Below are 25,643 nucleotides of genomic sequence, written 5' to 3' on the forward strand. Positions count from 1 at the left end.
ATGGGGGTGTCCCAATCAGGAGCAGAAGGAAGCAACTGTTTTCACTCTTCACTGTTACCATTGCCGGTTTGAGCGTCGCTACTCCTATATTTGAGCTGTAATGTCGGTCACAAGCAGAAAGGGCACACCAACTCGCAGCCTCCCCAACAGCCCCTTCCAACACCTCCCCCGGAGTTAACCCGGACCAGAAACCCCTGCTGTGAAATTAATAATGGGCCTGGTAGTTGGTGGATCAGAGACTGGGCTGGGGCAATTCATAGAATTAATTCACGGATTTGGGAAGTAATGAGGGAATTCAACCTCTCCGACTTGTAGCTCTCCCACGTGCATTCAATGGAAAAGTTTCTGGAGGGTCTATTGCAGGACCCGGGGGTTGCTCTGCGGGGCTGTAACAGAGCAATAATAGGAAAGCACAAGAATCCATTTAAGAATAATAATCACACATCAAGAACATCTTTCCTAGTGTAACTTTCTAAGAAGAAAAATAAAGTAATACGGCTTAGGCATGAGCATGATGACAGCCCCTTCCTGCCTCGGCTCCAGTAGGCTGGGGGGCTGGGGGGGGGGCTGGGGGGGCGGGGGGGGAGGTGAGCAATTCCGTGTATGTACAGGCGGGGGGCGGGGGGCAAACTCCCAAATCACTTTTCTCTTTGCTTAAGACTCCCGTGAAAGACCAGACGCGTCGCCATATAAGAAAGTAGGTATGTCTGAAGGCCCCAAACCTTCTTCAAGTGTTCAAGGAATCAGACCTCCCTTAACAAATGTCAGGGCCGTTTAGGGTCCATCAAGGTTCTCTGGGTTAAAAATCCCCCCAGGGGAGGGTGCCGTGCTCCCTGTAACGGCTGAGAGACAAAGGAGACACCAGGGCTCCTGCAGCACCTTCCGGAGGGTGGTGTGTGAGTTCATTTCACCCGCACAGAGCACCGACGGGAACGTTTAAGGACGGAGAGGAAACGACACCGGGCCAACGGAGAAAAGACGCTGCAGATCAACACGCGTGCGTGGGAGCGCGCACACTCTCAGCCACGTGCTCGCACGCCGCCCTCTGCGTGGCACCCCTGCACGCAAAGCCACCGCCGCCGAGGTCTGCAGGCCTCGGGCACGTCGCACACCCGGCGCCCGGAAAGCGCGGGGGCCCCGCTCCCCGGGGCCAGGCCTCGTGCCCTCCAGCACCCTCACCGCCCCTCCCCACCCCGGGGCTCCGACGCCCCGACAGCGAGCGAGCGACCTGACCGGGTGGAGGGGGGGGGGGGGGGGGTGCAGGGAAGGGTGGGGTGTGCGATGAAGGACGCGAGGCGCCCGAGGGGGTGGGGGGCGGGGTCACCTCCCGCCACCTTCTCGGGGCCCCAGGGCGCGGAGGGGGGGAGGGGGTAGAGGCCGCTGGAGGCACGCCCCCGCCCCCACTGCGAGAACCCCCGGGCCGCCCCGCGTCCGTAGGGAGCCACCGCCCCTCGCGCGCCGCGGGTGGCCCGCCGACCGGCCTGTCCCCGCGGCGGCCCCGCATTTCCCTAAGTTCCCAAAGTTTTCCGCCGCCGCGCATCCCCCTCAACTCCTTGCAGACGACTCCGCCTTGCCGCGCACCACCTGGCGTGCGCGAGCCGCCCTCGCCCTCCTGTCGTGGCGGCGGCGACGGTCCCCACCCCCCCCAACACTGCGGGCCGCTCACCTGGCCGCAGGCCCCGGCGTCCCCCCACCCCACCCCCGCCGGGACCCAGTGCTCGCGCGCGCCCCCGCCCGCACCCGCCCCGGGCCTCGCCGTCGCCGGGGCTGCGGGGTCACGGCCACCCGCGCACGCAGGCCGCACAAAGGAAAAGCCAGGCCCGGGCTGCCGCCGCTTTGTTGTGAAGTGTCTCCTAACGTGGGCAGGGAGCGAGGCCCCGGAGCCCCCCGCGTGCAGGCTCCGCAGGAAGGCGACGCCGTGCACACCCTCCCAACCCGGAGAGCAGAGCGGGCCTCGCGGAGGGCGGGGAGGCCGGGCTCCTCGTTAGGGTCCCCGAGAGGCTTCCTTTGTTAGGGACAAAAGAGAAATGCAAACTTTCCATTCGATTAACAATGGGGATTACAAGGAGGATTCTCCTCCGGGGACGCACTCGGGCTCAAATCACCCGCAGCCTTCGCTGCCCTCGGAGAGACGCCCGCCTGCCCTCCCTCCCGGGCCTGCCAGCGCAGGCCACTAGGTAAACTTATTCCTTTGACCTACTGGCAGATTCAACCCGGTCTCAAAGCACAACAGACACAGAACTTCACGCACACACACACACACACACACACACCTGCGGGCCGCACTTCGTCTTAGAGACAGCCAAACATCTTTCTAAATACTCTCACTTTAAGTCTCCAGAAGCCCCCCTGAAGGGTGGGTGGGAAACAGGCCTTGTTTCAGCGTTTCAGCCGAGGCAAATGGGAAACAAGGAACAATGCACAATTCCAAGGTGAAAGGCAAACCCAAGTTTCCCCGACTTTTTCCTCCGGGCTGCGCCGTGTGAACTTGCACAGGTATACTGCCCTTCCAATCCTGCAACCACAAATCTTCGTGTTTTCCAAAAAGCAATCTCCAGCCTAGAATCCAACAGCTAGCTACAAACAGAAAGGATGCAGAAGAACCATTATTTGCCTTCGGTCATGGAGTCTACAAGGTGGATTAAACCGGGACTGGCCTCCAACGGGCCTTGTAAATGTGATGCTAAATACTTCAGTTAAAAAAAAAAAAATCACTATTTTTTTTTTCCTCTCCCGGTTTGCATTCTCCAATTCAACTTGACTGATGGGAGGTAGCTTTAACACCACCATAACCACTTTTATATGACTGTCTACAAAAGGGACGAGGAGTCAAAGGATAAATTAAAACTGCAGTAATGAAAAAGATTTTTATAAGTGCTCCACCTGCCTTCCATCCAAGTCTTGGGCAGGACTCATGTTGAGGCTCATGATCCATGGGATGTGGGGTCAGCCCTCTAGAGTTGCCCATTCCATGGATGTGGAAACCTGAGACTAAGAGGTTAAATGACATTCTTAAAATAACACACTTTGGAGGCAGTCAGCAGTGCACCTCAGAACTCCTGACCCTGACTCTGGGTCCTGCAAACTTTGTCACACCATGGACTCCTCTGGACTTGTCCCTTGTATTCTAACTGTAGGAAACAAGATGGCGGCTTCCACCTACTCATTCTCTTGTGGGGAACGTTTAAGATGTTGTTAAGGATATGGAAACAAATCATAAAACAATACGTTATGAAAAGAAAAAAGTAAAAAAAAAAAAAAAGAGAGTGATGAACCACCTCATCCTAGTTCTATGCCAAAAAAGAAAACAAAACAAAAGTTTATGCCAAAACCACCATTCCTTGGCCAAGCTGACCAATACGGAAGACCCGAGCCACATGTAAACCCTGAGCACTTAAGTATGCCCAGTCCACATTGAAGACGTGCTGTAAATATAATATACACAATGGGTTTCAAAGTCTTAGTACAAAAGAAAAAATAAAATGGCTCATTAATAATTTTATGTTGATCACATGTTGAAGTATTTTAGATATTTGGATTTAAAAATCTATTTCTTAAAATTAATTTCACCTCTCTCTTTTTTTTACTTCCTTTAATGAGCCACTAGAAAACCCAAAACATTAAATTTAAGGGGCGCCAGGGTGGCTCAGTCGGTTAGGTGTCCAGCTCTTGATTTCAACTGGGGTCATGGTCGACCAGTTTGTGGGTTCCAGCCCCCCATCAGACTCTGCACTGGCAGCGTGGAGCCTGCTTGGGATTCTCTCTCTCTCCCTCTCTCTCTCTCTGTCTCTGCCCCTCCCCTGCTGTCTCTCTCAAAATAAATGAACATTAAAAAATTAGATTTGAAGTTACCTATGTGTTTACCAGACAGCACTGTTTTATGGGATTCCTTTTCAAGAACTCAAGGACTGAAGGAGGAAAGTGCAGATATGCTGGGATACCTTCTATTGAGATTTGCCCAAGAGTCTTTTCCCCTGTTATACAGACAACCATTCAAAGCACGTAAATGCAGCAGGCGTCAGGAGGCATTTTGGTGAGCCTCTAAAACTCCTGGACCGACCTGCTAGAAAACCCAACCTGAACAGACAGAGCCAAACTCCTGAGTAGGGTGGTCAACACTCTGCCACGTGGTTTTGGAAAAAACAAAACCCAAAAAACAGTAGTTGGCATTTATTGAGCATACTCACTAGACTATATGCTTTGTATTATTGTGTTTAGTCCCCCAAATTACCCCACTAATATTATTATCTTTACAGTATAGGTGAGGAAATTGAAGCTCTGTTACATCAAATAACTTATTAATATTACACACCAAGCTAGGAATGGAATCCAGGGTGGTTTGCCTCGAAGTCCTGGCTTTCCCTATCATACAAGATTGCTATTCAAAAGTTGCCTAATCTCTTTTGCTAATTTCTCCCTTTCCAGGAACCTCACACCTGAAATTCCAACAGTAGAGATTCATTCCTTTGACTTAAATTTATCAAAAACAATTTTTTTTAGAGTAGGTGTCGATGATCAAAGAAGACAAAAAATACAGAACCTTAAACATGGAGGCAAAGAAGAGATCGCTAATTGGAGGAAAAGGTTGAAAACAATGGAAGGCCGGGGGTGCTAGAGACAAAAGGTGGTGTCATTTACAAAATGACTTAAGAACACAACACATGTTATGGGACTCCATTTATGTGAAATGCCCAGAAGAGACAAATCCCTAGAGGCAGAGGTTAGCAATTTCTAGGGGCTAGGCAAAGGGAGAAATCTGAACTGATTGGTCATAGGTACTGGGTTTTTTGGTAAGTGATGAACAAGGATCTAAATTTAGGTTCTGCTGGTTGTACGATTTTGTAAATATACTAAATCACTGAACTGTATAGTTAACATGGGTGAATTTCATGGTACATGAAGTATATTTCAAGATGACTATCAGGGGCGCCTCGCTGGCTCAGTCGGTAGAGCCTGTGACTCTTTACCTCAGGGTCATGAGTTCAGCTGCCTCGTTGGGCACAGAGTTTGCTTTAAAAAAAAAAAAAAAGAAAGAAAACCATTTAAAAAGAATAAAAAAGAATAAAACCTACAATGTATCCAGGCTGTCATTATGATAAAGATAAAATTTTTCCTAAATAAGAAACATATTAGGAAGTCAGGAAAAGATCCTTGTTACCCTAACCTCACTTTATGTTACTCTTCCTACTTTCAAACTTTGTAACTTGAATGGATGGGTCCACGTGTTTTCAGAGAGAAAATATTTTTAACTATAAATACATAATATCTCTAGTTCCTGATGCTAAGAAAACACAATCGCTAATATATGCAAGCTTAGTTTTTCAGGTAGTTGTTGTCCAGTTTGTGGATAACTAAAAACCTTGGTCTTTGTTCCTACTCATTCCTTCCCCCTTTTCTTCCAAACCTAGTCCCAGCCTTTTGGCCAGATAGAGCTAATTCTCGCTTTAAGAGAACAGCAAGAGAAACAAAAGAAAGCAAATCTTAAATTCAGCAATTTTTGTCTCTTTTCAGCATAGAATCACAGAGTCTTGGAATTGGCTTGGTCTTTAGGGACCATCTGGTGCAAGCCTCTCTTTTTCATAGAAGAAAACAGGGCCAGAAATAATAAAAGCTAACAGTTATTGACTGCTTACGCCAGGCACTGTAATTTACATGTATTACCTCATTTCATCCTCACCACACCCCTCTGTGATAGGTATCATCAGTACCTCCTTTTTATAGATGAGGAAAATGAAACACAGAGAGGTATAGTAACTTGAATAAGGTCACAGAGCTAAAAAGTAAGAGATGTGGGATACAAATGCAGAGACCAAGTCCTTAACCACTACTGTTAGAGTTTCTCCTACAATTCTTTAAGCAATTCTTTGCCTATCATCGTACAACTGCTTAGTGGTAGGTCCAGAATTAATACAGGTGCAGGGCACCCATCCTCATAACCACTTAATGACAAGAGGGTCAGTGCCAGATGTAGCTGAATCTATGAGCTCAACCCAAAAGGATGATTTTTTTTTTTTTTTTTTTACCCATTGCAATCTTGATTTCCACCAATAATTGAGAGATTGAAACATAGCTGTCAGTGGTAAGAAGACCTTCCGGGAAGTCACTACTGACCTTATTCTGCCATAAAGGGAGATCGTTTTTATAATCTTATGACCGTCTATACCTGCACTTTTTTTTTTTCTGGAAATCACTCTGCCAAGTTCTAAGTGACACCTCTCAGATGCACATGGTGCCATAGATTCAACCAGAGAATTCTCCCCGTGAGAGACGACCAACCACCCATTACATAATTACGGACTGGTAGATACGCTCCTATGGCCTGAAAGGGTTAACACAGTGACATCCTATGAAATGGGACAGGATATGGGTCCCGACATAATTTATTACAGAAAACACAGCATCTTTTATTTATACAGCCCAGGGAACTCAAAGCACTTTGCAAACAACTCATTAATCCTTCCCTTATTTTATTTATCAATTACTGTGTCCCTTACAGCTGGCCACGCCACCTCAGGTAAGGGACAGGGGTGGAGCCAGAATTATCATATTCCTCTCACCCAAGGACAAATGGCAGTGCAGATGGACCGGGTGGCTCTCAGGGTCACGCGAAAGTGAAAAAGAGCAATCTTTGGGAGCTGGATCTAGGACACGACCTCAGTCATGTGGTGTTGTGTATATATATATATATATATATTCGTATACACACACACACACACACATATAAAATGAGTTGTTTTAATATATGAAAAGGGAAAGGAATGAAGTCTATTTGGATTCACCTCCCCAAGTTCAAAACATAACAGCCTCCATCTAAAAGGGGTTTAAAACCAAAATTAAGGCTCAGTTTTCCTAAGGCATGAGTGGAAACCGTGTCTCCAAAGAAGCTGGGGTTATGCTTTAAATTAAACTGAAAATGCTCTCCTATTTAAATATGTTCAGTATTTAAGTGTTGGTTTGTTTGCTTGTTTGGGGGTATTTCTGTAATTGTGCCAACAACAACAACCAAAAGTTCATGGGCGTCAGTAGAAGGCAGGGGAGAGCAGGTGAGCTGCCTTGCACCAGCAGAAAGCTCAAAGCACAGGCAGGCACTACGCCCCCTCCCAGCACCACCCAACTGGGAACCCACAGCCTCACTCACCCCCCCAGCTCCTGACACCCACGTCCCTGGGTCTGTGAACCCTCTTCCAAACCCTCTCTCAGTTCCCTTAACTTACATCTGCTCCCCAATCCTCACAGGCGCCCTGACTGTCAGAAGCGACCCCAAACTTCCAAAACTCTCGTGCGGACAGGTCTGCCCCCCATGTGCTTTGCACCCCTCCTTCGTACCTCTCCAATGCCAGAATTTATCAACTCTACTTCTAAGAATGGATCGCACTAAAGTGACTGGAGAGAAGGGATACTTCCCATCAGTCAGTGTTGCACATCTATATACAGCTTACGACCAGATTATGATGAACCGTGTATTGTCGAATCACATTACTTCTGCCCAGCTCACTGCTGGACCTGGATGGGAGTGTTCAAGCAAAGCTGGTTTGTAACTTCGCTTCCCTCGCCCCCCCCCTCCCCCACTTTTCCCCCCCCCCCCCCTCCCCCAAAAAAAAAAAAAAAAAAAAAAAAAAGACAGGAAAAAAAGAAAAGAAAAGACCTAACGCTTGAACTTTGTGATCAGCAAGAAAAAGTTTTTTGCATTTGCCCGCTATGGGTGAACTTCCATGAAGTCACTCCTGCCACCGCGACCCCAAAAGGAATCTGAGCAGAGGCAGCTCTAAATTGTCTAAAGTTATTTCACTCCTGCTCGGCTCAAGGCCTCATACCATCAGAATTATTCCCCTGCTGGATACAGTGTCGCTGCATCCTGCCCCTCTCCTACTTATACAAACACACACACAGACACACACGCACGCACACACAGACACACACACACACACACACACACACACAGATCTTTGATGGGGGTGTTAATTGAACACAGAGAAAAAAGAAAAGAGAACAAAAGGTTGGTAAGGAAGCAAAAAAAAAAAAAAGAAAAAGAAAAAAAAAGCCTAATTTTTTTAACCTCCTTCAGTGATTTGATTTAACTTCAGCGCAGATAATTCACAGAGGAAAATCGGCTGGAAATGCCATATATAGCTATTATGTTCTAAAATTAAAAACTATTCACAACAATTACCGCTCTTCATTGCTGTCTATAAATATTCTCCCTAGTAAATGGCACCCAGTATTTTGGGGGTGTTTTCCTAATTTTTCAACCTGCGTGAATTTTGACACTAAAGTAAAAAAAAAAAAATCAACAGACATTTGATATTATATGCAAGATCTTTTTAAGAAACACAGTGTGTTTGACTTTTTTTTCTCCTGTTCCATCGCATCACCCCCCCCCCCCCCCCCACATATACGCCTAGGTAAAAGCCAGCCTTTTGCTACCATGTCAGAAGACAAGCAATGTTTCCTTAAACACAAAAGAAAATAAGATATTAAATGGCCCAAAAGTCGATATTAAATCCCTCTGATCCCAGAAGGAGACAGCAGATAAAAGCCACTTGTGAGATACACATTGCTGTGGGTCTCGACACGGGTTTCCTTGGCTGTTGTTTTTGAGATTTGCCGCCCGGAGCGTTCTGCAGGCCTTCTTTTTTCTTAGCATTTATTTTTAAAAAGCAAAAGGGTATCAAAATAAAAACTCACCCACACTCTGAAGCAAGAAGACACATGGTGTGTTTTTTTTTTTTTTTTTTAATATCCTCACAGTAATTTCTGACTTAAATACCCATCAATCAACTGTAATTTAGACGGTGCTGCCTACTTCGGGTGCTGTGCGCATGTTTCCCTCGAGTTGCAAAAGGTGGGGAAGACAATCTTCCCCACTTAGTTCTGAGCTCTCGCACTGAAATCGTGAGCAAAAACAAAAACAAAGTAAAAGCAGTAAATGAAAGCCATTACCGCTGCTCCCCTCGGCGTCCAGTCTTCCTTCTAAAGGCCTAGGTGAGCCGAACGTGGGAACTTCACGAGCGAATAAACAAGCAAGCCCACCCTGAGCCCAGTAACCTCTGCAGTGCTTGGGACGGAAGCTCAAAAATGCTCATTCGAGGCCAGGGGCCTGGGAAGAAACAATACGGAAAGTCCCATAACAATGAAGGAATGCATAGGAACTGACCCTCCAACAGATCTGCCTACCAGCCCTGGATCCAGAGGGAGGGAAGAAAAAAAAAACAAAAACCAAACTCCTGCAACTTTACACACTTTACCAGACACATCGACCGCATGGGAGATACACTGGCACAGAGACGGGGATTTGGGCAAATCCTGAGCGCCGGGGGAATCATGCTTCAGAGTCAAAGGCTTCTGTTCCACACACCAGTTGTCTATCTCCCCACCTTTAACACAGAACACTCAGCATTCCAGGAGATGTTTCTTCCTTCCCCTCACTCCTTCTAACATACAAGTTGAAGAGAAACAAGGAGGAAAGCTTTTTTTTTTTCCCTTTCTTTTTTTTTTTTTTAAACTTTCACCCATGGGTGCCCTCTCAATCCAAACCTCTATCACGCGTGTGTGCGTGTGCACATGTATATTTCCCCTTTAACACAGGGGCAGGGATCCTTATCTTCTCAGTCTACAGTACTTCGTAAACTATTTTTTAAATATATTATTCTAAAGACAACACACCGAAACTGAACTTAGATTTTTAAAAATCTCCAAACACCAATTCATCAATTGACAGGAAATTTTAAAAGCGAAATATACAGTCCAACGATAGATTACACCTTTCAAGCATTATTTTTGACCAATACCCCTGCTTCCTACAACCATAGTTTAGCCAATGTGAATAAGGAACAAACTCTTTAACCCACACCAGAACCGGATCTCTATTCACACCCATCCACTTTGATCTACTGCCTTGGTAGGTTTTAATTAGAAGGCTAGAATTAAACACTTTGACCACAATATACATTCAAGTGCCCCGATGGGCTTCCTTTCCATAAATATCTGATAAAGTGTCTTCCAAAATTGAGTCGCTTTAGCCTGGATTATCAAATATGCCTTTATGTCTTGATTCTATATTTGATGAATCAAGACGGGCAGGAAAGCATACTAGGTTAGAAGCAGATTTCAACAAACCAAAAATTCAAAGTAAATAAGCATTGGAGATCAAAAAAGAAAATGAGAAGGAAGAAAAAAGGAGAGGAAAAAAAAAATCTATATACATACACTCAGGTTTCCTGCCCTGGCTAATAGGGAAAAAAAAGCTAAAAAGTGTGACAAACTGGAAGGGCTCTTTGATATTGGTATGCACAATTCATAAATCTCTTAAGAGGTGTTTCACAGCTAAAATAATGTAATTATCAGCTTTGCAGTAAGGTTAGGTTTTGGCAAGGCAACCTGAAAGTCTTGAAGGTCTGAACATTACTGCTCAGGTGCTTTGTCTGGAATGTTGTGCACAACACAAATAACATTCAACAAAGGAGCTGCTTACTAATTTCACAGAGATTTCAAGACCCAAGTAATTACATATTCGATCAACGGTCACATCTTGAAACTATTTATTCTTTTAAAAGAGAAACACAGAGAGCTTTCAAAAAGAAAGCCACCCTGGGTGCCCTCCCCCCCCCCCAACCCCTCTTTTTTATGTGTAACTATCAATGTATATCAACCGGGCATGCAATCATATTTATTGTCACTTTCATTCATGTCATGCCCTTGCTTATATGGTTTAGATATGAATTATTGACTGTTACACTCCTTGTTGTAAAAAATAAATAAATAAATAGGATGGCAGGTACTTTGCACTGCTCTGAAGCAAGCAAGTCAGAGGCCAGCAGCAGCTCCCGCTTTATATAACCACCCCTCGTTCCTCATCATTATGCTCTTGTTTCAGATTGCCTTCTCAACTCTTTCTTTTTACAAGGGAGAGATTCAGCCACTTTGGAAAATTAAGGATTAAAATAAACAAACAAGAGGATGTTGCTAAATGTCCTTCCCAGAGCATCTGTTGTTTAAGAACACCTCTGATTGATGACTGCTATTTTTTAATTGTTGCTTTAAAATTTAAATGCCCTCCCGGGATGTGTTATAAGTGTGTTAGTCCATGAGAGGAGGTCTAGAAAGTAGAAAAACAACAGAATGAGTGATCTCATGGCATTATATTCTCCTAAACCCAACGCTTCCCCCTGCTATGAAATCACAGGGCACTCAAATACCGATAACCTGACGTTGTATAGCGCTTTCCACAAAGGTATTTGACAACCACCACTGCTGAGAAACCTCTAGCCTGCTCCTTTGTACCATTACAAGAAAAAAAGGAAAGGAAACTTTAAACAGCTTAGCCCCCATGCCCAACTCCAAAAACACCAGGGTTTTAAATATGGGCCAAAATACATTCCTTCAGGAAACAGACTTTTACTTTCATATTTTTCCCCCAAAGGCACATCATTCTATCAATTTCCCTTCAGAACCTCTATTCTAGCCCCAGTTTCAAAGAGGCTGGTAACAGAGTTAAGGAAAATAAACCAGTAACGCTTGGTAATAACTGTCAAGGAAACTTGGTGCTTTCTTTCCCAGGAAGCAGGGCTACTAGAACTCCCTATTGGAATACGCGATCCATCTTGAGAGTACTTTTATTCTGAAATTTTAATATTTAAATAATGGGTTTGTGATTGCTGGCTAAGTGAGTCAACTGGCCAAAGAAAACGCTTAAATGTTGAAATCTCATTCCTACCTGTTTTTTCTTTGATTTCACACAACACATTAAACAAGGCAGGCTTCATTCTGTGGCAGTTTAAAGCATGTTTTCTGCAAGAAAGAAACAACATAATGGCTTAGGTGGACTTTCAGAATCAAACTGCTGATAATGCACAGGGGGAAAAATCCGAACATTTAGCCAAAATTATATACCACGCATAACTCTGTGGCATGCTTCGATTGTTTTATGACTTAATATACAGAGTCCCGCCATAGAAAAGGAAATAATGTTAATTAGCTGAGAGAGAGTAGGGATTTAACTACAGAACAGAACTAACCTAAATTATGCCCATTTAGGCAGAGTTAGTTTTTTTTTTTTTAATAGTTTAATCAAAGTGGAATTCTTAAACCAATAATCCTATATCCAGGGCAATGAATACGGCAAAGCTAAACACATAGGATAACAGTTTTCTATAATCTATGCAACCACCACAGCCTAGGAGCTGTCTGCCTCTTAGTCTGTGTGTGTGTTTTCAAATTTAATTCATCCATGTGTTCGAATTCATTCCGCAGATGCCCCTGTATTCTCATAAACACAAGATGCTTGAAAGGTCTTCTGAGTAGAACTGTCAATTTATAAAATTTCAGTCCCCAAGTTAAAGAGTATGGAAATGCATTGCCAGGGGGCAAACATACCCATATGGGGAATAAATTCATTTCTCTGTGTTCACATTATGCCTCTTGTGCACACGCCGCTTATTTGCAGGTGTTGAAATTCAATTATTTACAATTAGGACCTTGCACCCATTGGGGAAAAAATAAATACAATTCTGCCTTTTAGATTAGTGATTTACCTGGTTCTGGTGTGCGTGTGTATTCAGAATGCACTTGAGGAACAAAACAATACCTTTCCCTTTATTTTACTATGGAAGCACTTAGCAGAAGGATATTGTTTTGGAAACAAAATACTGATCGTATCAGCTATCAGTTAAAGGAATTCTGTTTACAAACTGAAATTAATGTGTAAAGACAAATGGAAGCCCCTGGCACCCCAGACACATGCAATTCTTTCTTAATTCTTGGGAAAGTTAAAAAAAAAAAATGGACACACATCCTCATGAAGAGCAGTAACCAGAAGCAGGCTCTCTATACTGTGAGTAGAGTTACATTGTTTGAACAAAAAGAAAGCTCAATGGTGCCTGAGTTCTCATGGGGGGGGGGGGGGGTGAGAAAAAAAGGTACAAAATACTTTATTGTATCAAAGACCTCTTTGAGGGCCTTTTAAAATAGTTTTCATTAATTGCATTCTTACATATAGGCCCAAATGGAAAAACAAACCAACAAGACTAATAACAACAAAAGCCCCAGACGGCTTTCCAGAAATACTACATTTCCACAGCGCATCAATGGGGTTAGAGACAGAGAACAGATTTCCCCATCCCAAAATGTGGGTCTAATCTCTCTCTCAGCATCTAGGCCACTATCAGGGGAGACCCGCCAAGCCTCGGCTGTCCTCAGCTGTACAAAAAGGGAGTACTGATCGTACATGAGGAGAGTGGTAAGTCTCAAGCCTTCCCGGCCCCTTGCCACTTCACAAACTTGTTATTAAACCAGTTTATTGGTATGTCTGAGTTTCTTCTTCTGCAACAATGTAATGGAGAAATCTGTTCCAGTTCAAAAAGAGATTGCCAGTGGGAAAAATCTTCCACTTTGCTGTAATCATTAGCTTCTCTAAAGATAATACAATTGGAAGAGAGCACCGATTAATTTTTGAAAACTTTCCCCCATTAAAAAAAAAATTAAGCACAGTTCCTGGCTTTGAACATTTCTAAGTTTTCCACACTCAGTACTTCTGAGTTTACATGTTGCATGTGCCTGCAGCTAAAATAAGGGTGTAATTCATAACATCGACGCTTTTAACCGCTTCGGCTCATTTTCTCAACTCAAATTCCTTATTCCCATAAGACGAAAATACATATAATGTCTTTTCCACATAACTGAGTCATTTGGGGTATAGGAATTGTGTACATATTAAAAAAAAAACAACTACTTCTGAGATTTCACAAAGCAGGGTAATTAACAGTAAAGACATATGTGGTCATTAGATTTTTTAAATTCTTCTTTTCGAGATCGGCCTTGGGCAAGCTGTTTCTGGGTTGCCATTGACTCTACATTTTGTTTTGGAAGAGAATTTACTGTAAAATCCTGGAGTGTTGAACTGTCTACCTGGCAATGGATTAACTTGAGAAGCTACACAGCTTCTTTATTGTGTTTCCTTAATAAAGACCTTCCTGTCCTACAGTACTGAAAATACATGAAATTCACACATGCCTTCATTTCGATTTCTGTGCATTCTAAATGGTCCTGAAAAAAGCATGGGAAAAAGATCATGCTTGATTTTTGTCCCCCCACCCCCTTTTTTAAAGGACCATACATTCTGTGCCACAGAGCATTGGTAAAGTGACTCAAATTAAGAGACAATAAAGTTAAACTGAATATCTGAGTCTCCTGAAACTAACCAATATGCCTCAAAGCAAAATCATGTTTTCCTTCCTTCCATTAGCTTTTTTTCTGAAACAGAATCAAATGAATGCAAAATATTTTTTGGGTAGTTGACAAGTACTGACAAAGAATTAATCTGCTTTTTTTTAATTTTATTTCAAGGGGGCAGAAAGAAGGAAAAGCTCAAAATTAATTTCGGAGGGGCACATCAAGAAAGAAAAGCCAAAGTCTCTGAATTAGGTGAGGAGTCACTAAATTTGCAAATAAAGTGTTATTGGGGCATTTTATTTTGTAATGTTACGGAGTCCCTCAACAAGAAGGCATGGAATGCTGTCCAAAACTTGTCAATTCTGCTCTCTCTGATACTTTTTTAAAGCAGTAAAAAGTGCCGAGGGCCGCTTTTGGATCCGTTGGCAGTATTTTCGGCGTGCCTGAGTGTTTGTGTGGACATATATGAATATCTCTATATTCACACACACACACGCAAACACACATACATACACACACACACACACACACACACACACACACACACACACACACAGAGCCACATCTCGGCATGGGCGATTACACTTTCGATAACAACGCTCCTTCCAATTTTACTCCTCCGCCATGTAGTTGCTCGTCAAAATGGGAAAAGAAATAACATTTAAAAAGAAAGCGCTGTGCTGATTCGGTTCCCATTGTTTCCCCCTGCGAGAGGGAGAAAAACAAAAAACCCCAAGAAAGGAAAAGAAAACCTCCATCTCACCTGGCCTGCGCCTCATCCAAACTCTGGTCTGTGATGGTCATAATTTGCTGTAAAATGTCTCCAATGTCCTGCTTCCTCCCGCCCTCCCCCTCGGTCCCTCCGGCCCCATCCTGCAAGTGCTGGGACAGGCCGGGGTGTCCGGCCATCCCGACCCCAGCATGGGAATGCATCAGCCTGGGCTGCTCGTCCATCTCCAAAGGCAACAGCAGCCCCCGGCTCTTCCTCTTCTGCTCCTCGGCTCGGCTCCTGGGCAGCACCAAGGCTTTTTATCCTTCAAGCTGGCTTCAGATCCTTTTCAGGATAAACAGGGAAGGGGGGAAAAAAGAAGACCAGAAGAAAAAAAAAAATCCCTTTGCCTCTTTTAGAGGCTGGTGGGAGGATGGGGAGTGGGGAGGGGGAGGGGGGCGTGAAGGGGTTGCGGGGTGAGGGTGGGGATAAGGGCTGGTGGGGAAGGGTGTTGACTCCAAAAAAGCAAGAAAAATAAACCACCTTCCCACTTGACGAAAAGAAATCAGAGCTGGCTTTTGGTTTTTCAGTCCGGTCTCCTTTGCAAGGCAGAAATGGGCTCCCGGCGCTTAAATCTGTGGCTTAATCCTTTTGCAAATATGCATTGATCGGGAGAAAGGAGAGGAAGGCAGGGGGATTGCAATGCAAACTTTCCCCCCCACCCCCCGCTGCCCCCCACCCCCACTCCGGGCCAGAGTGATCTCAAAGGGGGTGGGCTGTTGCAAAAGCCAGATCTCCCCCGGCCGCGGCGGCAGGCAGAGCACAGGCTCTCTCCTCCTCCGTGTCTCTGCAAACTCCGGCAGCCCCGTCAGCCTCCTGCTTTTGTTTAGCTCAGGCTCAGGACTCCAGAAACACATACAGAAAAACCACAGCCTGCGAGGAGGAGGAGGAGGAGAAGGAGGAGGAGGACGAGAAGGAGGAGAGGGGAGGGGGCGGGGAAGCCGGGAGGCGGGGGAGAGAAGGAGGGAGGAGGGCGCGCAGGCCCCGCCCCCCAGCCCTGATTGGCCGTCGGCGGGAAGACGGGCCCTCCTCCCCCTGCTCGCCTCCCCGCACCTCCCCTCGGCCTCCTTCGGCTCCTCCTCGCCCGGCGCCCTGTCAATCAGAGTTCAGAGGTGGGCCGGGAAGGAGGCCGGGCTAGTGCCAAGTCTCCGGTCCTTAAAGGTGCCGTGGTACCCGAGCCCCAGCCCGGTTACTGCCCAGTCCTGTCGCCAGCCTCGCTTTAGCTGCCGTCCTTGAGGAAAACGTGGCCCCGCTTCAATGCAAACGTGTAATGTTGACAGGAGAGAGCACAGACGGTGTGAGTCTACCCCCCACCCCTGTTTTCTTCTGCTCTACCGTTGCAATTGAAAACCGGATCCTTGTAAAGCCTTAGACCTCGGGGAAACGGTGGCGAGCAAAAGTTTGTCAGCCCGAAGTAGTTATGAAACACAGCTGAGCTGCTAACGTAACTAACAATGACCTCTAATAAGCGGCGAATGTAATCATAGATTTTTCTTAAAGATCACAGTAGAGTTCAAAGGAATGCTGAGCTGTGTGGCATTTGTGTTGCATGAAAACTGCATTATGAACTGTGAAACAAAATAATGTTGAAGGAAAAAAAAAAGATTAATAAATAAGTCCACCAAATGAATCCAATTCAACATATCTCTCCCTTCCCCCTGGGGGAAATTAGTTATTTGGCTTAAATACTTAATAAAGAAATGCATTATCACAGTCTGCTTCTAGTTTTTAATATAGTCTAATAAGCATTATTAACTGGAATAAGAAACGAGCTGACATTTATTGAATGCCTACTATGCACCAAGTAATTTGCATGACTTATTTAATCCCCAAGACATCTCTGAGTTATGGATTATGATTTTCACTTTGCAAAAAGGGAACTCAGAAAGATTCAATAACTTGTCCAAGGGTCCCATAGTTATTAAGTGTCAAAGACGGAATTCAAACCCAAGTGTGGGTCTCTCCAAAAACCTGGTGTTTCGGCTCTGCGACGTGCCTGGATCTAGCAGAAAAGTATGAATCGTGTAAAAATTAGCCACGTGTTCATTGCCCGTGTTGTTTGCAAAGAGCCTGAGAGTGCTTAAAAAGATAATACATATTTGAACAAGATGACTCAAATTGAAAATGGGTAGGAAAGAATGAAAAAAGGTTTTAATAGAATCGCCCCCCGGGGGTGGGGCTGGGGCGCTAGTAAGAAACTCACAGCTGAAGTCTAGGACTATATATAGCTCCAGGTAGATCACATTTGCCTCCCATCTTTTCACCAGCCCAGGTGAGAGGAGAAGTCTGACTGGCTACGCAATCACCATGGCCAAAAGAGAAAAGGGCAGATAAATGACTTAGGCAGAGCCCAGAATGTACTGGAATATAAACTGTTCTCTGTAGCCCGCCCTCTTCCCGGATGGCAACCCAGCCAACGGAAATGGGTTGAACCATTGCAAACCTCAGTGTACCCGATCTTCAAGATGGGAGGAAGCCCTGTCAGGTGGTTTGGGATCCTCAAATAAAACGTGATTCTTTATGTCACTCCAACCTCCTTCCCAATCATTGTCAAAAACAAGTTTGGCAACATAAGGAGCCCTTATGAAAGGATTTCAAAACAGTTTTTAACAAGCTACTTGGCACTTATTGGCATGAGGGCATGCACTAGGGAGTATTAATTGTAATTATGATGCAATTACTTAACAACTGTTTTATTCACATACTTGTAAACTAGTTTTTTAAATCACCACTAATAAAAAGTTGAGCACAAAACGATATCCTCAAATTGTATGTCAATCACAGTGGGTAGCCCTCACAATAATGAAATTATCTCACCTTCGGTAATAGAAAGAAGTCAACCCAGAGCCTATATAAAGTCAGTATGGGAGCAAGTAATTTTAACGGAAGATCTAATAAAAGTCCTCCAGGCAACGTATTGGAAAAGGAACCATCAATACCAGAAGGTCATTGTCATCTAGGAACATTCTTTTTGGGGGTGATGAAAATGTCCTAAAATTATATATAGTGTGATGGTTGCTCAATTCTGTGAATATACTAAAAAACCAGAATCTTTTTGTAGAGAAAATTGTACACTTTGTAAGTGTGAATTTTATGGTAATGTGAATTATATCTCAATAAAGCTGTTTTCTTTTAATAAGAAAATAGGGAAATAAGAAATGTCCACACCAATAGTATTAATGACAGTTAATATTTAGTGAGTGCTTAGGGCGCCTGGCTGGCTCAGTCGGAGGAGCATGGGCCTCTTGGTTCAAGACCCATGTTGGGTATAGGGATTACTTAAAAATAAAATCTTAAAAAAATTACCCAGGGGAGCCTCTGTGGGTCAGTCGGTTGAGCATCCGACTTCGGCTCAGGTCAGGTCATGATCTCACAGTTCATGAGCTCGAGCCCCACATCAGGCTGGCTGCTATCTCGGCGTGGAGCCTGCTTCAGATCCTCTGTTCCCCTCTGTCTGCCCCTCCTCTGCTTGCTCTCTCTCTCTCTCAAAAATAATAAATAAACATTTTTTAAAAATGTATTGAGGGAGAGAACAAAAAATAGTAATCGAGTGCTTTAGGATGATTAGGTACTACAGCTGATCCTTGAACAACACGAGTTTGAACTGAACAGGTGGCTTTTCTTAATAAACACAGTAAAGTACTGAAAATGTATTTTCGCTTCCTTATGATTTTCTTAATACCATTTTCTTTTCTCTAGCTTCCTTTATTGTAAGAATATGTATGTGACACATATGATAATACATACATCATACAAAATATGTGTTAATCAATTCATGTTATCTGTAAGGCTTCTGGTCGATGGTAAACTATTAGTGGGGCTCCTGGCTGGCTTAGTCGGTGGAACGTATGACTCTTGATCTTGGGGTTGTGAGTTCGAGCCCCACGTTGGGTGTGGAGATTACTTAAAAAATCTTTGAAAAAAAACAGTAGGCTATTAGTAGTTAAGTTTTGGGGGAGTCAAAAGTTATAAATAGATTTTCAACTGCACAGGGCATTGGTACCCCTAACACCCATGTTGTTCAAGAGCCAACTGTGTATTCATGGGCTGCCTGGATAGCTCAGTGGGTTGAGCGTCTGACTCTGGCTCAGGTCATGATCTCACGGTTTGTGGGTTCAAGCCCCGCGTAAGGCTCTGTGCTGAAGGCTCAGAGCCTGGAGCCTGCATCTAATTCTGTCTCCCTCTCTCTCTGTCACTCATGCCCTGTCTCTCTCTTTCTCAAAAATAAATAAACATTAAAAATTTTTTTTAATTAAAAAGAAGAGTCAACTGAATATTCAACATGCAGTGTTCATTTAATCACTACAGCTGTCTCATGTCAGTACTTACGCTTTTCATTATTACTCTGTAGGGTTGCCAAAATATATTTCAATATATATAAACTATAGCTGAGATAGCATGTCCTCGAAGCCCTGTGAGAGATGATAAACAGGGAAGCCCAATTACAGTGATTACAAGTAAGCTTTGGGGCGCCTGGGGGGCTCAGTCGGTTGAGCGTCCGACTTCGGCTAAGGTCGTGATCTCATGGTTTGTGAGTTCGAGCCCCTCGTCGGGCTCTGTGCTGACAGCTCGGAGCCTGGAGACTGCTTCAGATTCTGTGTCTCCTGCTCTCTCTGCTCCTCCCCCGCTCATGCTCTGTCTCTCTCTCTCCTTCAAAAATAAATAAAAACATTAAAAGTAAGCTTTGAGTGATTAGTAAAAGCATAGATATTGAGGTCAGACAGCTGTGGTGATTAAAATAATAAAGCACCTTGAACATACAGTTGACCTTGAACACTTGGCTGGATGAGGGGCGCCTGCTCCCCATGTACTCAAAACAACTCACGTTACTATTGACTCCCTCCAAACTTGACTACGCACAGCCTACTGTTGTCCAACACCAAATCTGGGGAGAAGAGAACATGAAATAAGGAAGAGGGATTAGGAGAGTGGCAGTAGAAAGGGAAAGGGGAGGCAATTATGAGGAACACGTTCAAGGTAGAGCCAATAGAACTTGGTAACTGATTTTGTGTGGGTTGAGGGAAGGATAAAAAAAATGTGTTCCAGCTGATGTGAGCAGAATGAAGTGGCATTAACAGAATAATAAGTATAACCGTAGATACAATTTGTTGAGTGCTGATTGTGCTTCGGGCCCTGTGTGTCCATTACCACTTAATTTTAGCGACGTGACACTTAATTTTAACAACTTTGGGAGATTACCATCTCCATTCTGCAGATGAAGAAACCAAGGTTCCTGGGAGTTGAATTACATCACCAAGTATGGATTTGAGAGCTGTCTTATTTTAAACGCATCATGGAGAATAAAGGAAGTTAGGAGGAGACGCGGCCACAGGTGAAATAGAATAACCATCGGAATCGCCTGTTTGCACTAAGGAACTTCTAGTAGGTTCCGAGGAGAAATTGACATCCCTTGGGCATCGGGACAAGGGATGGAGAATGCTTTGTGTACCTTCCATATCTCAGTGGGCCTCTAGTGGTAGTAGATGTTTAACAAATATGTGTGGAAAGAATGAATGATGCCTGGCAATCATGCTGTGTTTCTTCAGACCAGTAACTGAAGTCCACTGAATCATGTTTCAAAGACATGAGCCATTATCACATTTCACCACTTACCCCTGTAGTTCTCAGCCTGGTATCGTTCTAACGTTTACAAAGTCATCTCACCATGTTTACCTCTGTGTCAAGGTTTAGTTTACTCTGAGGATTCTCTCTCCAACTTCGTTAGAAACCCACTGGTACGTATTCTCATCTTCATTAACGGACAAAGCAGGGTGCAAGGAGCCCAGTGCGTTCCCCGGAAAATAAAATGGAGATGGGCGCCCGGCATGGTCCCAGAAATAAATCCACGACCACGCAGTCTTCTGTCATCTAAGCAGACACTCATCTGTGTATCTCTATGATTATAGTTGAATTGGCCTCTAGGCTTCTGTAACTTTTCAGCTTATGTGGGAACAGAAGTTGTCCTCTGCCCAAAAGGGTCGGAACCAGAGATCACAACCCCAGGTGGCACCTGAGGCAGTCGATGGCCCCGATTCCTCTGACCAAGGATTCTTGCCTTTCTTTTCCAGCTCTACTCTTACCCCCTCGTTCCTTGCTTTCCTTCAACTTTTCCAGCCCCTTCTCCTACTCCATTCCTCTTGCTCTGCCTCTCCTTCTGTCCACCCTCTTCCATCCTACTCCCAGAGATCCTTCCCTCCCCACTCATCCTGTTTCCTTGCCTCACTGGGCAGGGCAGTGCTGGGACCACCACCACGAAGCCCTGACGTCATAGGTCAGAACACGGAGAGCCCAGAGCAGGGGTTTTTAACCGATGATCCATAAATGAGCTCCAGGAGTCCCGCGAACCCTTGGACATTATGTACAAAAGTTGGCCGTAGGCACTACCTGCCGTTATTTTTGGAGCAGGGTCCATGACGTTTATCAGAGTCTCAAGGGATTTCAAAACCCAAAAAAGGTAACATCAAGTAGGCTTGGATTGTCAAGTAAAGTAAATGGTACTCTAAAGTAAGCATCTTTTTTTTTTTTGTCACTTTAAAGTAAACCTTACCACTTGGTCTGGAGAAACCAGGTGGCCCTTAGCAGATGAGATTTTCTAGGAATATCCGCCTATATTTCCTGAATGGGGCGAGCTACCAGATTGTCAACAGCGCATTAGGACGGACTATTGAATGATGGTCAATCTAATTTCAATATCAGGGCTAAAGAGCTGCAGATACCGACCCTTGAAAGCAAAGCAAAAGGGAGGGGTGGGAATCTGTCACGGAACATTGACATTGTTGTTCAAGGCACTGGGAATATAGTGGTAATAAGACAAACTGGATTCCCTGAATTCATTGAATTCTAGTGTAAGAAGCAAATAAATATATGAGCTCAGAGACTCGTAAATGCTATGAATGAAAGAAAGCAGGGTAACGGAACATGGTACTGGGGAGGCAACATCAAACAGGGTGGTCAGAGAAGAGCTTTCTCAGAAGCCGACATTGGGGTTAATCTTGAGTGGTGACAAGCCAGAGATGGGTAGGTCCTGGGAAAGAGCAATTGGGCGGGTGGGGCAGGAAGCGGGAAACAACAAATGCAAAGGGCTTGAGCTTGGATTTGAACTTGAAGCAAAGAAAACCAGAGACGCTAGAGCATAGTAAGCAAGAGAAGAAAAGGATACATGGATGACACCAGAGTGGGGAACAGAGACCAGGTAATGTACAGAATTTCAGGCCAAGGTAAGGACTTGGGATTTTATACAAACCCACATTTGAAATCCACCGGAGCATACTAAGCAGGGGAGCGAAGATAAACATTTATTTAACAAAGATTTGTTTGACAGCCTACTGTATACGAGTCATTTCCTAGTCATGAGGGTCTATGCCAGGCCCGGCCTCTGCTCTCATGGAACTTACATTCGAGTGAAACAAATTAAATGAACCCAGCAACAGGCAAACACCAGGGAATGATAAATTTTATAAAGAAGATGAAGTCAAAAAGTGCGGCAGAAAGTGACCTGCCAGCGACTATAGACTGAGTGCAGGAGAAATGGCCAACACAGTGGCCCCAACTGAGAAACAAATGCGCTAGAATGTTTGAGGTAAGAACCAAAGACAAGGGGCAAGATGGGGAGAGTGGTTCAAAACTGAGGTCAAAAAAGAAATAAGAAGGTAGGTAAGGTTTAGATTAAGAAAATGAAACGGCATTGGAGGGTTTTAAACACGATGTCTTCGTCTGTTTGAGCTGGTATAGCAAAACACCATAAATGGGGCGGCTTCTAAGAAATAGAAATTTCTCTCTGCCAGTCCTGGAGCTGAAAGTTCAAGATCAAGGCACCGGCGGTGTCCATGTCTGGTAAGCGCTTGCTTCCTGGTTTATAGGCGGCTGTCCTCTCATTGTTCTTCCCATGGCGGAAGGGGTGAGGGGGCTCCGCGGGGTCTCTTGTGAGAGCATACATCTCATTCATGACAGTTTCACACTCATCACCTAAGCATCTCCCAAGGCCCCACGTTCAAATACTATCACGTTGAGCATTAGGTTTCAATGTCTGAACTTTGGAGGGACACAAACATTCAGTATTAACACTGGAGAACAACGTCCACTGACTTTTACTCTAAAAGTAAAACCCTTCAATGCAGAGAATGGGTTGCTAGTGTGGAGATGGGGTTGAGAGGAAGCTGTTTAAGAAAGTACAGCGGTAACTTAGGCCCCAAATGACGGTACCTTGGACAAGTACCGTCGTACTAGACAAGGTCAAAAGGATTAGATTTGGGATCTTTCTTTTGTAGGTAAAGCCGACGGGACTCTCTAGAGGCTATGACGTAGAAGGAAGAGGAGGACAAGGAATTAAACTTCTGGATTTTGGTTTGACCAGTTAAATAAATGGTACACCACTTACTGTGGTGGAGAAGGTATCCACTACAAGGTAAATAGTTGCATTCCCACTTTACAGATGAGGAAACTAAGCTTCAACAAATATGATTCCAAAATCTATGCTTTATCCACCACAGTGTCTTTGCCAGGAGTGTGGATTATCCAGGTTTGATTAATGGGCATAGGAAAAAGGATATATATAGCAAAACAGGCAAGTATCTTGACAGTGTATGTAAGGTGCGTGTGTGCATGCCTCTATCTGTGTGTGTATGTGTGTGTGTGTGTTTGTAATCTTGCTGAGAGAAGTGTAGATCAGCTCTCTTATTTTTTATCCCTTCCTTTATCTTCTCCATCTCTGAAAGTGGAAGGATAGTGGAGAAATCAGAAGACTCCAGACTTGAGACCAGCCTGTGCTGCGAGTACCAGGATGAACTCTGACAAACTGAGGTCAGTATAACAAAAAATCATGACCTAGCAACTCGAATAATCGTCACACGTGGTCAGAGTGCAGAAAAGAGTTTCAGCTGCACAGATTGTGGAGACAGCCTTCCACCCCCAGAGTCCCAGGCACAAATACAAGACAGGGTAGAGCCCAGGGCTTAGAGGTCAAACAGACGCCTGCCCTGGAGCTCACCAGCTTTGTAACCTCAGCCAAGTAAGTCCACTTATCAAAAGCCTTATTTTCACAGCTTGTAAGGTTGAGGTCAGGTTAGAATTCGATGATGATGAATGTTAATTCATACTGTTCCTCTTGGGTAGTTTCTTCTAGACTCATGTCATTTTCCTTCTGTCCGTCCCTGCCTTGGGGGCCGCTAATGACATCATGCTTTCCTCCATAATTCCTGAATCTCCCAACCCTTCCAGAGAGTGACCTGCTTAAATATTTTCTCTTCTCCGTCCTCCAAATCAAACTTTCTTTTGCTTGAGACTATTCCCATTCACTTTTGACTAAAGCACTTTACTTTATAGTATCAATCAAATATAAGTGAAATCGCTTGACATAATTGTATAGCCCCCAAAAGGAAACTTTATTTTAGAGAATCTTCATTGTCAGTGTATCAATTATCTATTGTTGTGTACCAAGCCATCCCCAAATTAGTGGCTTCGAACCACAACCATTTCTTTTCTTTTCTTTTCTTTTCTTTTCTTTTCTTTTCTTTTCTTTTCTTTTCTTCCATTGCCATTTCTTCTTGTTCACAAATTTACAGATCAGCTGAGTCATACTTGGCTGAATTTAGTTGGACTTATTAAGACAGCTAGGAGGTTGGCTGGGTCCCAACCAGTCTAAGATGGCCCCGCTATAATATCTGACAGTTGCCTAGCTATGGTCTGGGGTGACAACAGCAGTCAAGGCTTGCATTTCTTGTCATCCATCAATCTAGCTCAGACTCTCTCATATGGTAGAGATAGAGTTCCAAGAGGAGAGGTGAAAGTGCCCAGTGTCTTCTGAGGCCTAAGCTTGGAACCAGCTTGGAGTAGCTGCAAAATCACATCACAAAGGGAGAGGTGAAAGATCGGGAATATTTTTGGAACAAAGCATTAGAGTGGAGCCTTGACCTGGGCCATCTTGATTGTCCTTACTAACCCTAAGTATCCTTCGCTCCTTCTCTTGTCAGTCAGTAGGTAAAATTTAGCCTACTTCTGGTTGCCTCAGTAATACTAACCCGGGCTATTCTCCTTCTTAAATCTAGCCTTTGTGGATCAACGTTGTCTAAACCTAAGAACCCTAAGTGTTTCATTTCCCCTATGAAAGGGAGTTGGAGGAACAAGGGGAGGTAATAGAAAGGCACTTGCTGTTGGAAAGAAGCAGGTTAGACTCTTTTTTTAAAGACTTTATTTTTAAGTAATCTCTACACCCAATGTGGGGCCCAAACTCACAACCCTGAGATCAAGAGTCACACGCTATACCGACTGAGCCAAATGGGCACCCCCAACCGGTTAGACCCTTATTCTCAGGTGACCCTTCTGTAGCATAGCCCAGCCTTCTTTTCCTCCATCTACATATGTATGTACATCAAAAAGATCATTAGAAAACTAAGACCTATAAAAAATATATGTATTTTTCTTGTTACATTTATTTAGAAAAAAATTTTTTTACGTTATTTATTTTTGATAGAGACAGAACACAAGTGGGGGAGGGGCAGAGAGAGAAGGAGACACAGAGTCGGAAGCAGGCTCCAGGCTCCGAGCTGTCATCACAGAGCCCCACGCGGGGCTCGAACCCACAAACTGCGAGATCATGACCTGAGCCGAAGTCGGACACTTAACTGAGGCACCGACTGAGCCACCCAGGCGCCCCTCTTGTTATATTTAAAAGGAAAACGTGGCTGGCAGGCTTAGCTAGTTGTAAGCACCC

General features: G+C 44.4%; 1 protein-coding gene and 1 long non-coding RNA gene across 4 annotated transcripts in view; one reads left to right on the forward strand and one right to left on the reverse strand.

The window, feature by feature from the left end:
- The window catches only part of PBX1 (PBX homeobox 1), a 295,876-nt gene extending 280,055 nt beyond the window's left edge, over positions 1–15,821 (reverse strand). For both annotated transcript variants that reach the window (XM_040460949.1, XM_040460950.1), the window contains exons 1-3: positions 15,419–15,821; positions 14,930–15,220; positions 11,714–11,787 (exon numbers count right to left, since the gene is read on the reverse strand). In XM_040460949.1, the coding sequence (XP_040316883.1) occupies positions 11,714–11,787; positions 14,930–15,120 (265 nt within the window). In that variant the 5' untranslated portion in view covers positions 15,121–15,220; positions 15,419–15,821. The remainder of the gene's footprint in view (positions 1–11,713; positions 11,788–14,929; positions 15,221–15,418) is intronic.
- Positions 15,822–16,055: 234 nt separating this feature from the next.
- LOC121020859 (uncharacterized) overlaps positions 16,056–25,643 on the forward strand; it is a 30,784-nt gene continuing 21,196 nt past the window's right edge. Inside the window, exons 1-2 of one of the 2 annotated variants that reach the window (XR_005786328.1) lie at positions 16,056–16,232; positions 20,151–23,734. This is a non-coding gene — a long non-coding RNA (uncharacterized LOC121020859). Of the gene's footprint in view, positions 16,233–19,570; positions 23,735–25,643 lie in introns of those variants that run through there. The other variant, XR_005786327.1, reaches the window with a different exon arrangement.

Source organism: Herpailurus yagouaroundi, unplaced genomic scaffold (assembly GCF_014898765.1).
Source record: "Herpailurus yagouaroundi ecotype Mexico unplaced genomic scaffold, PumYag 253, whole genome shotgun sequence".
Classification (NCBI taxonomy): domain Eukaryota; kingdom Metazoa; phylum Chordata; class Mammalia; order Carnivora; family Felidae; genus Herpailurus; species Herpailurus yagouaroundi.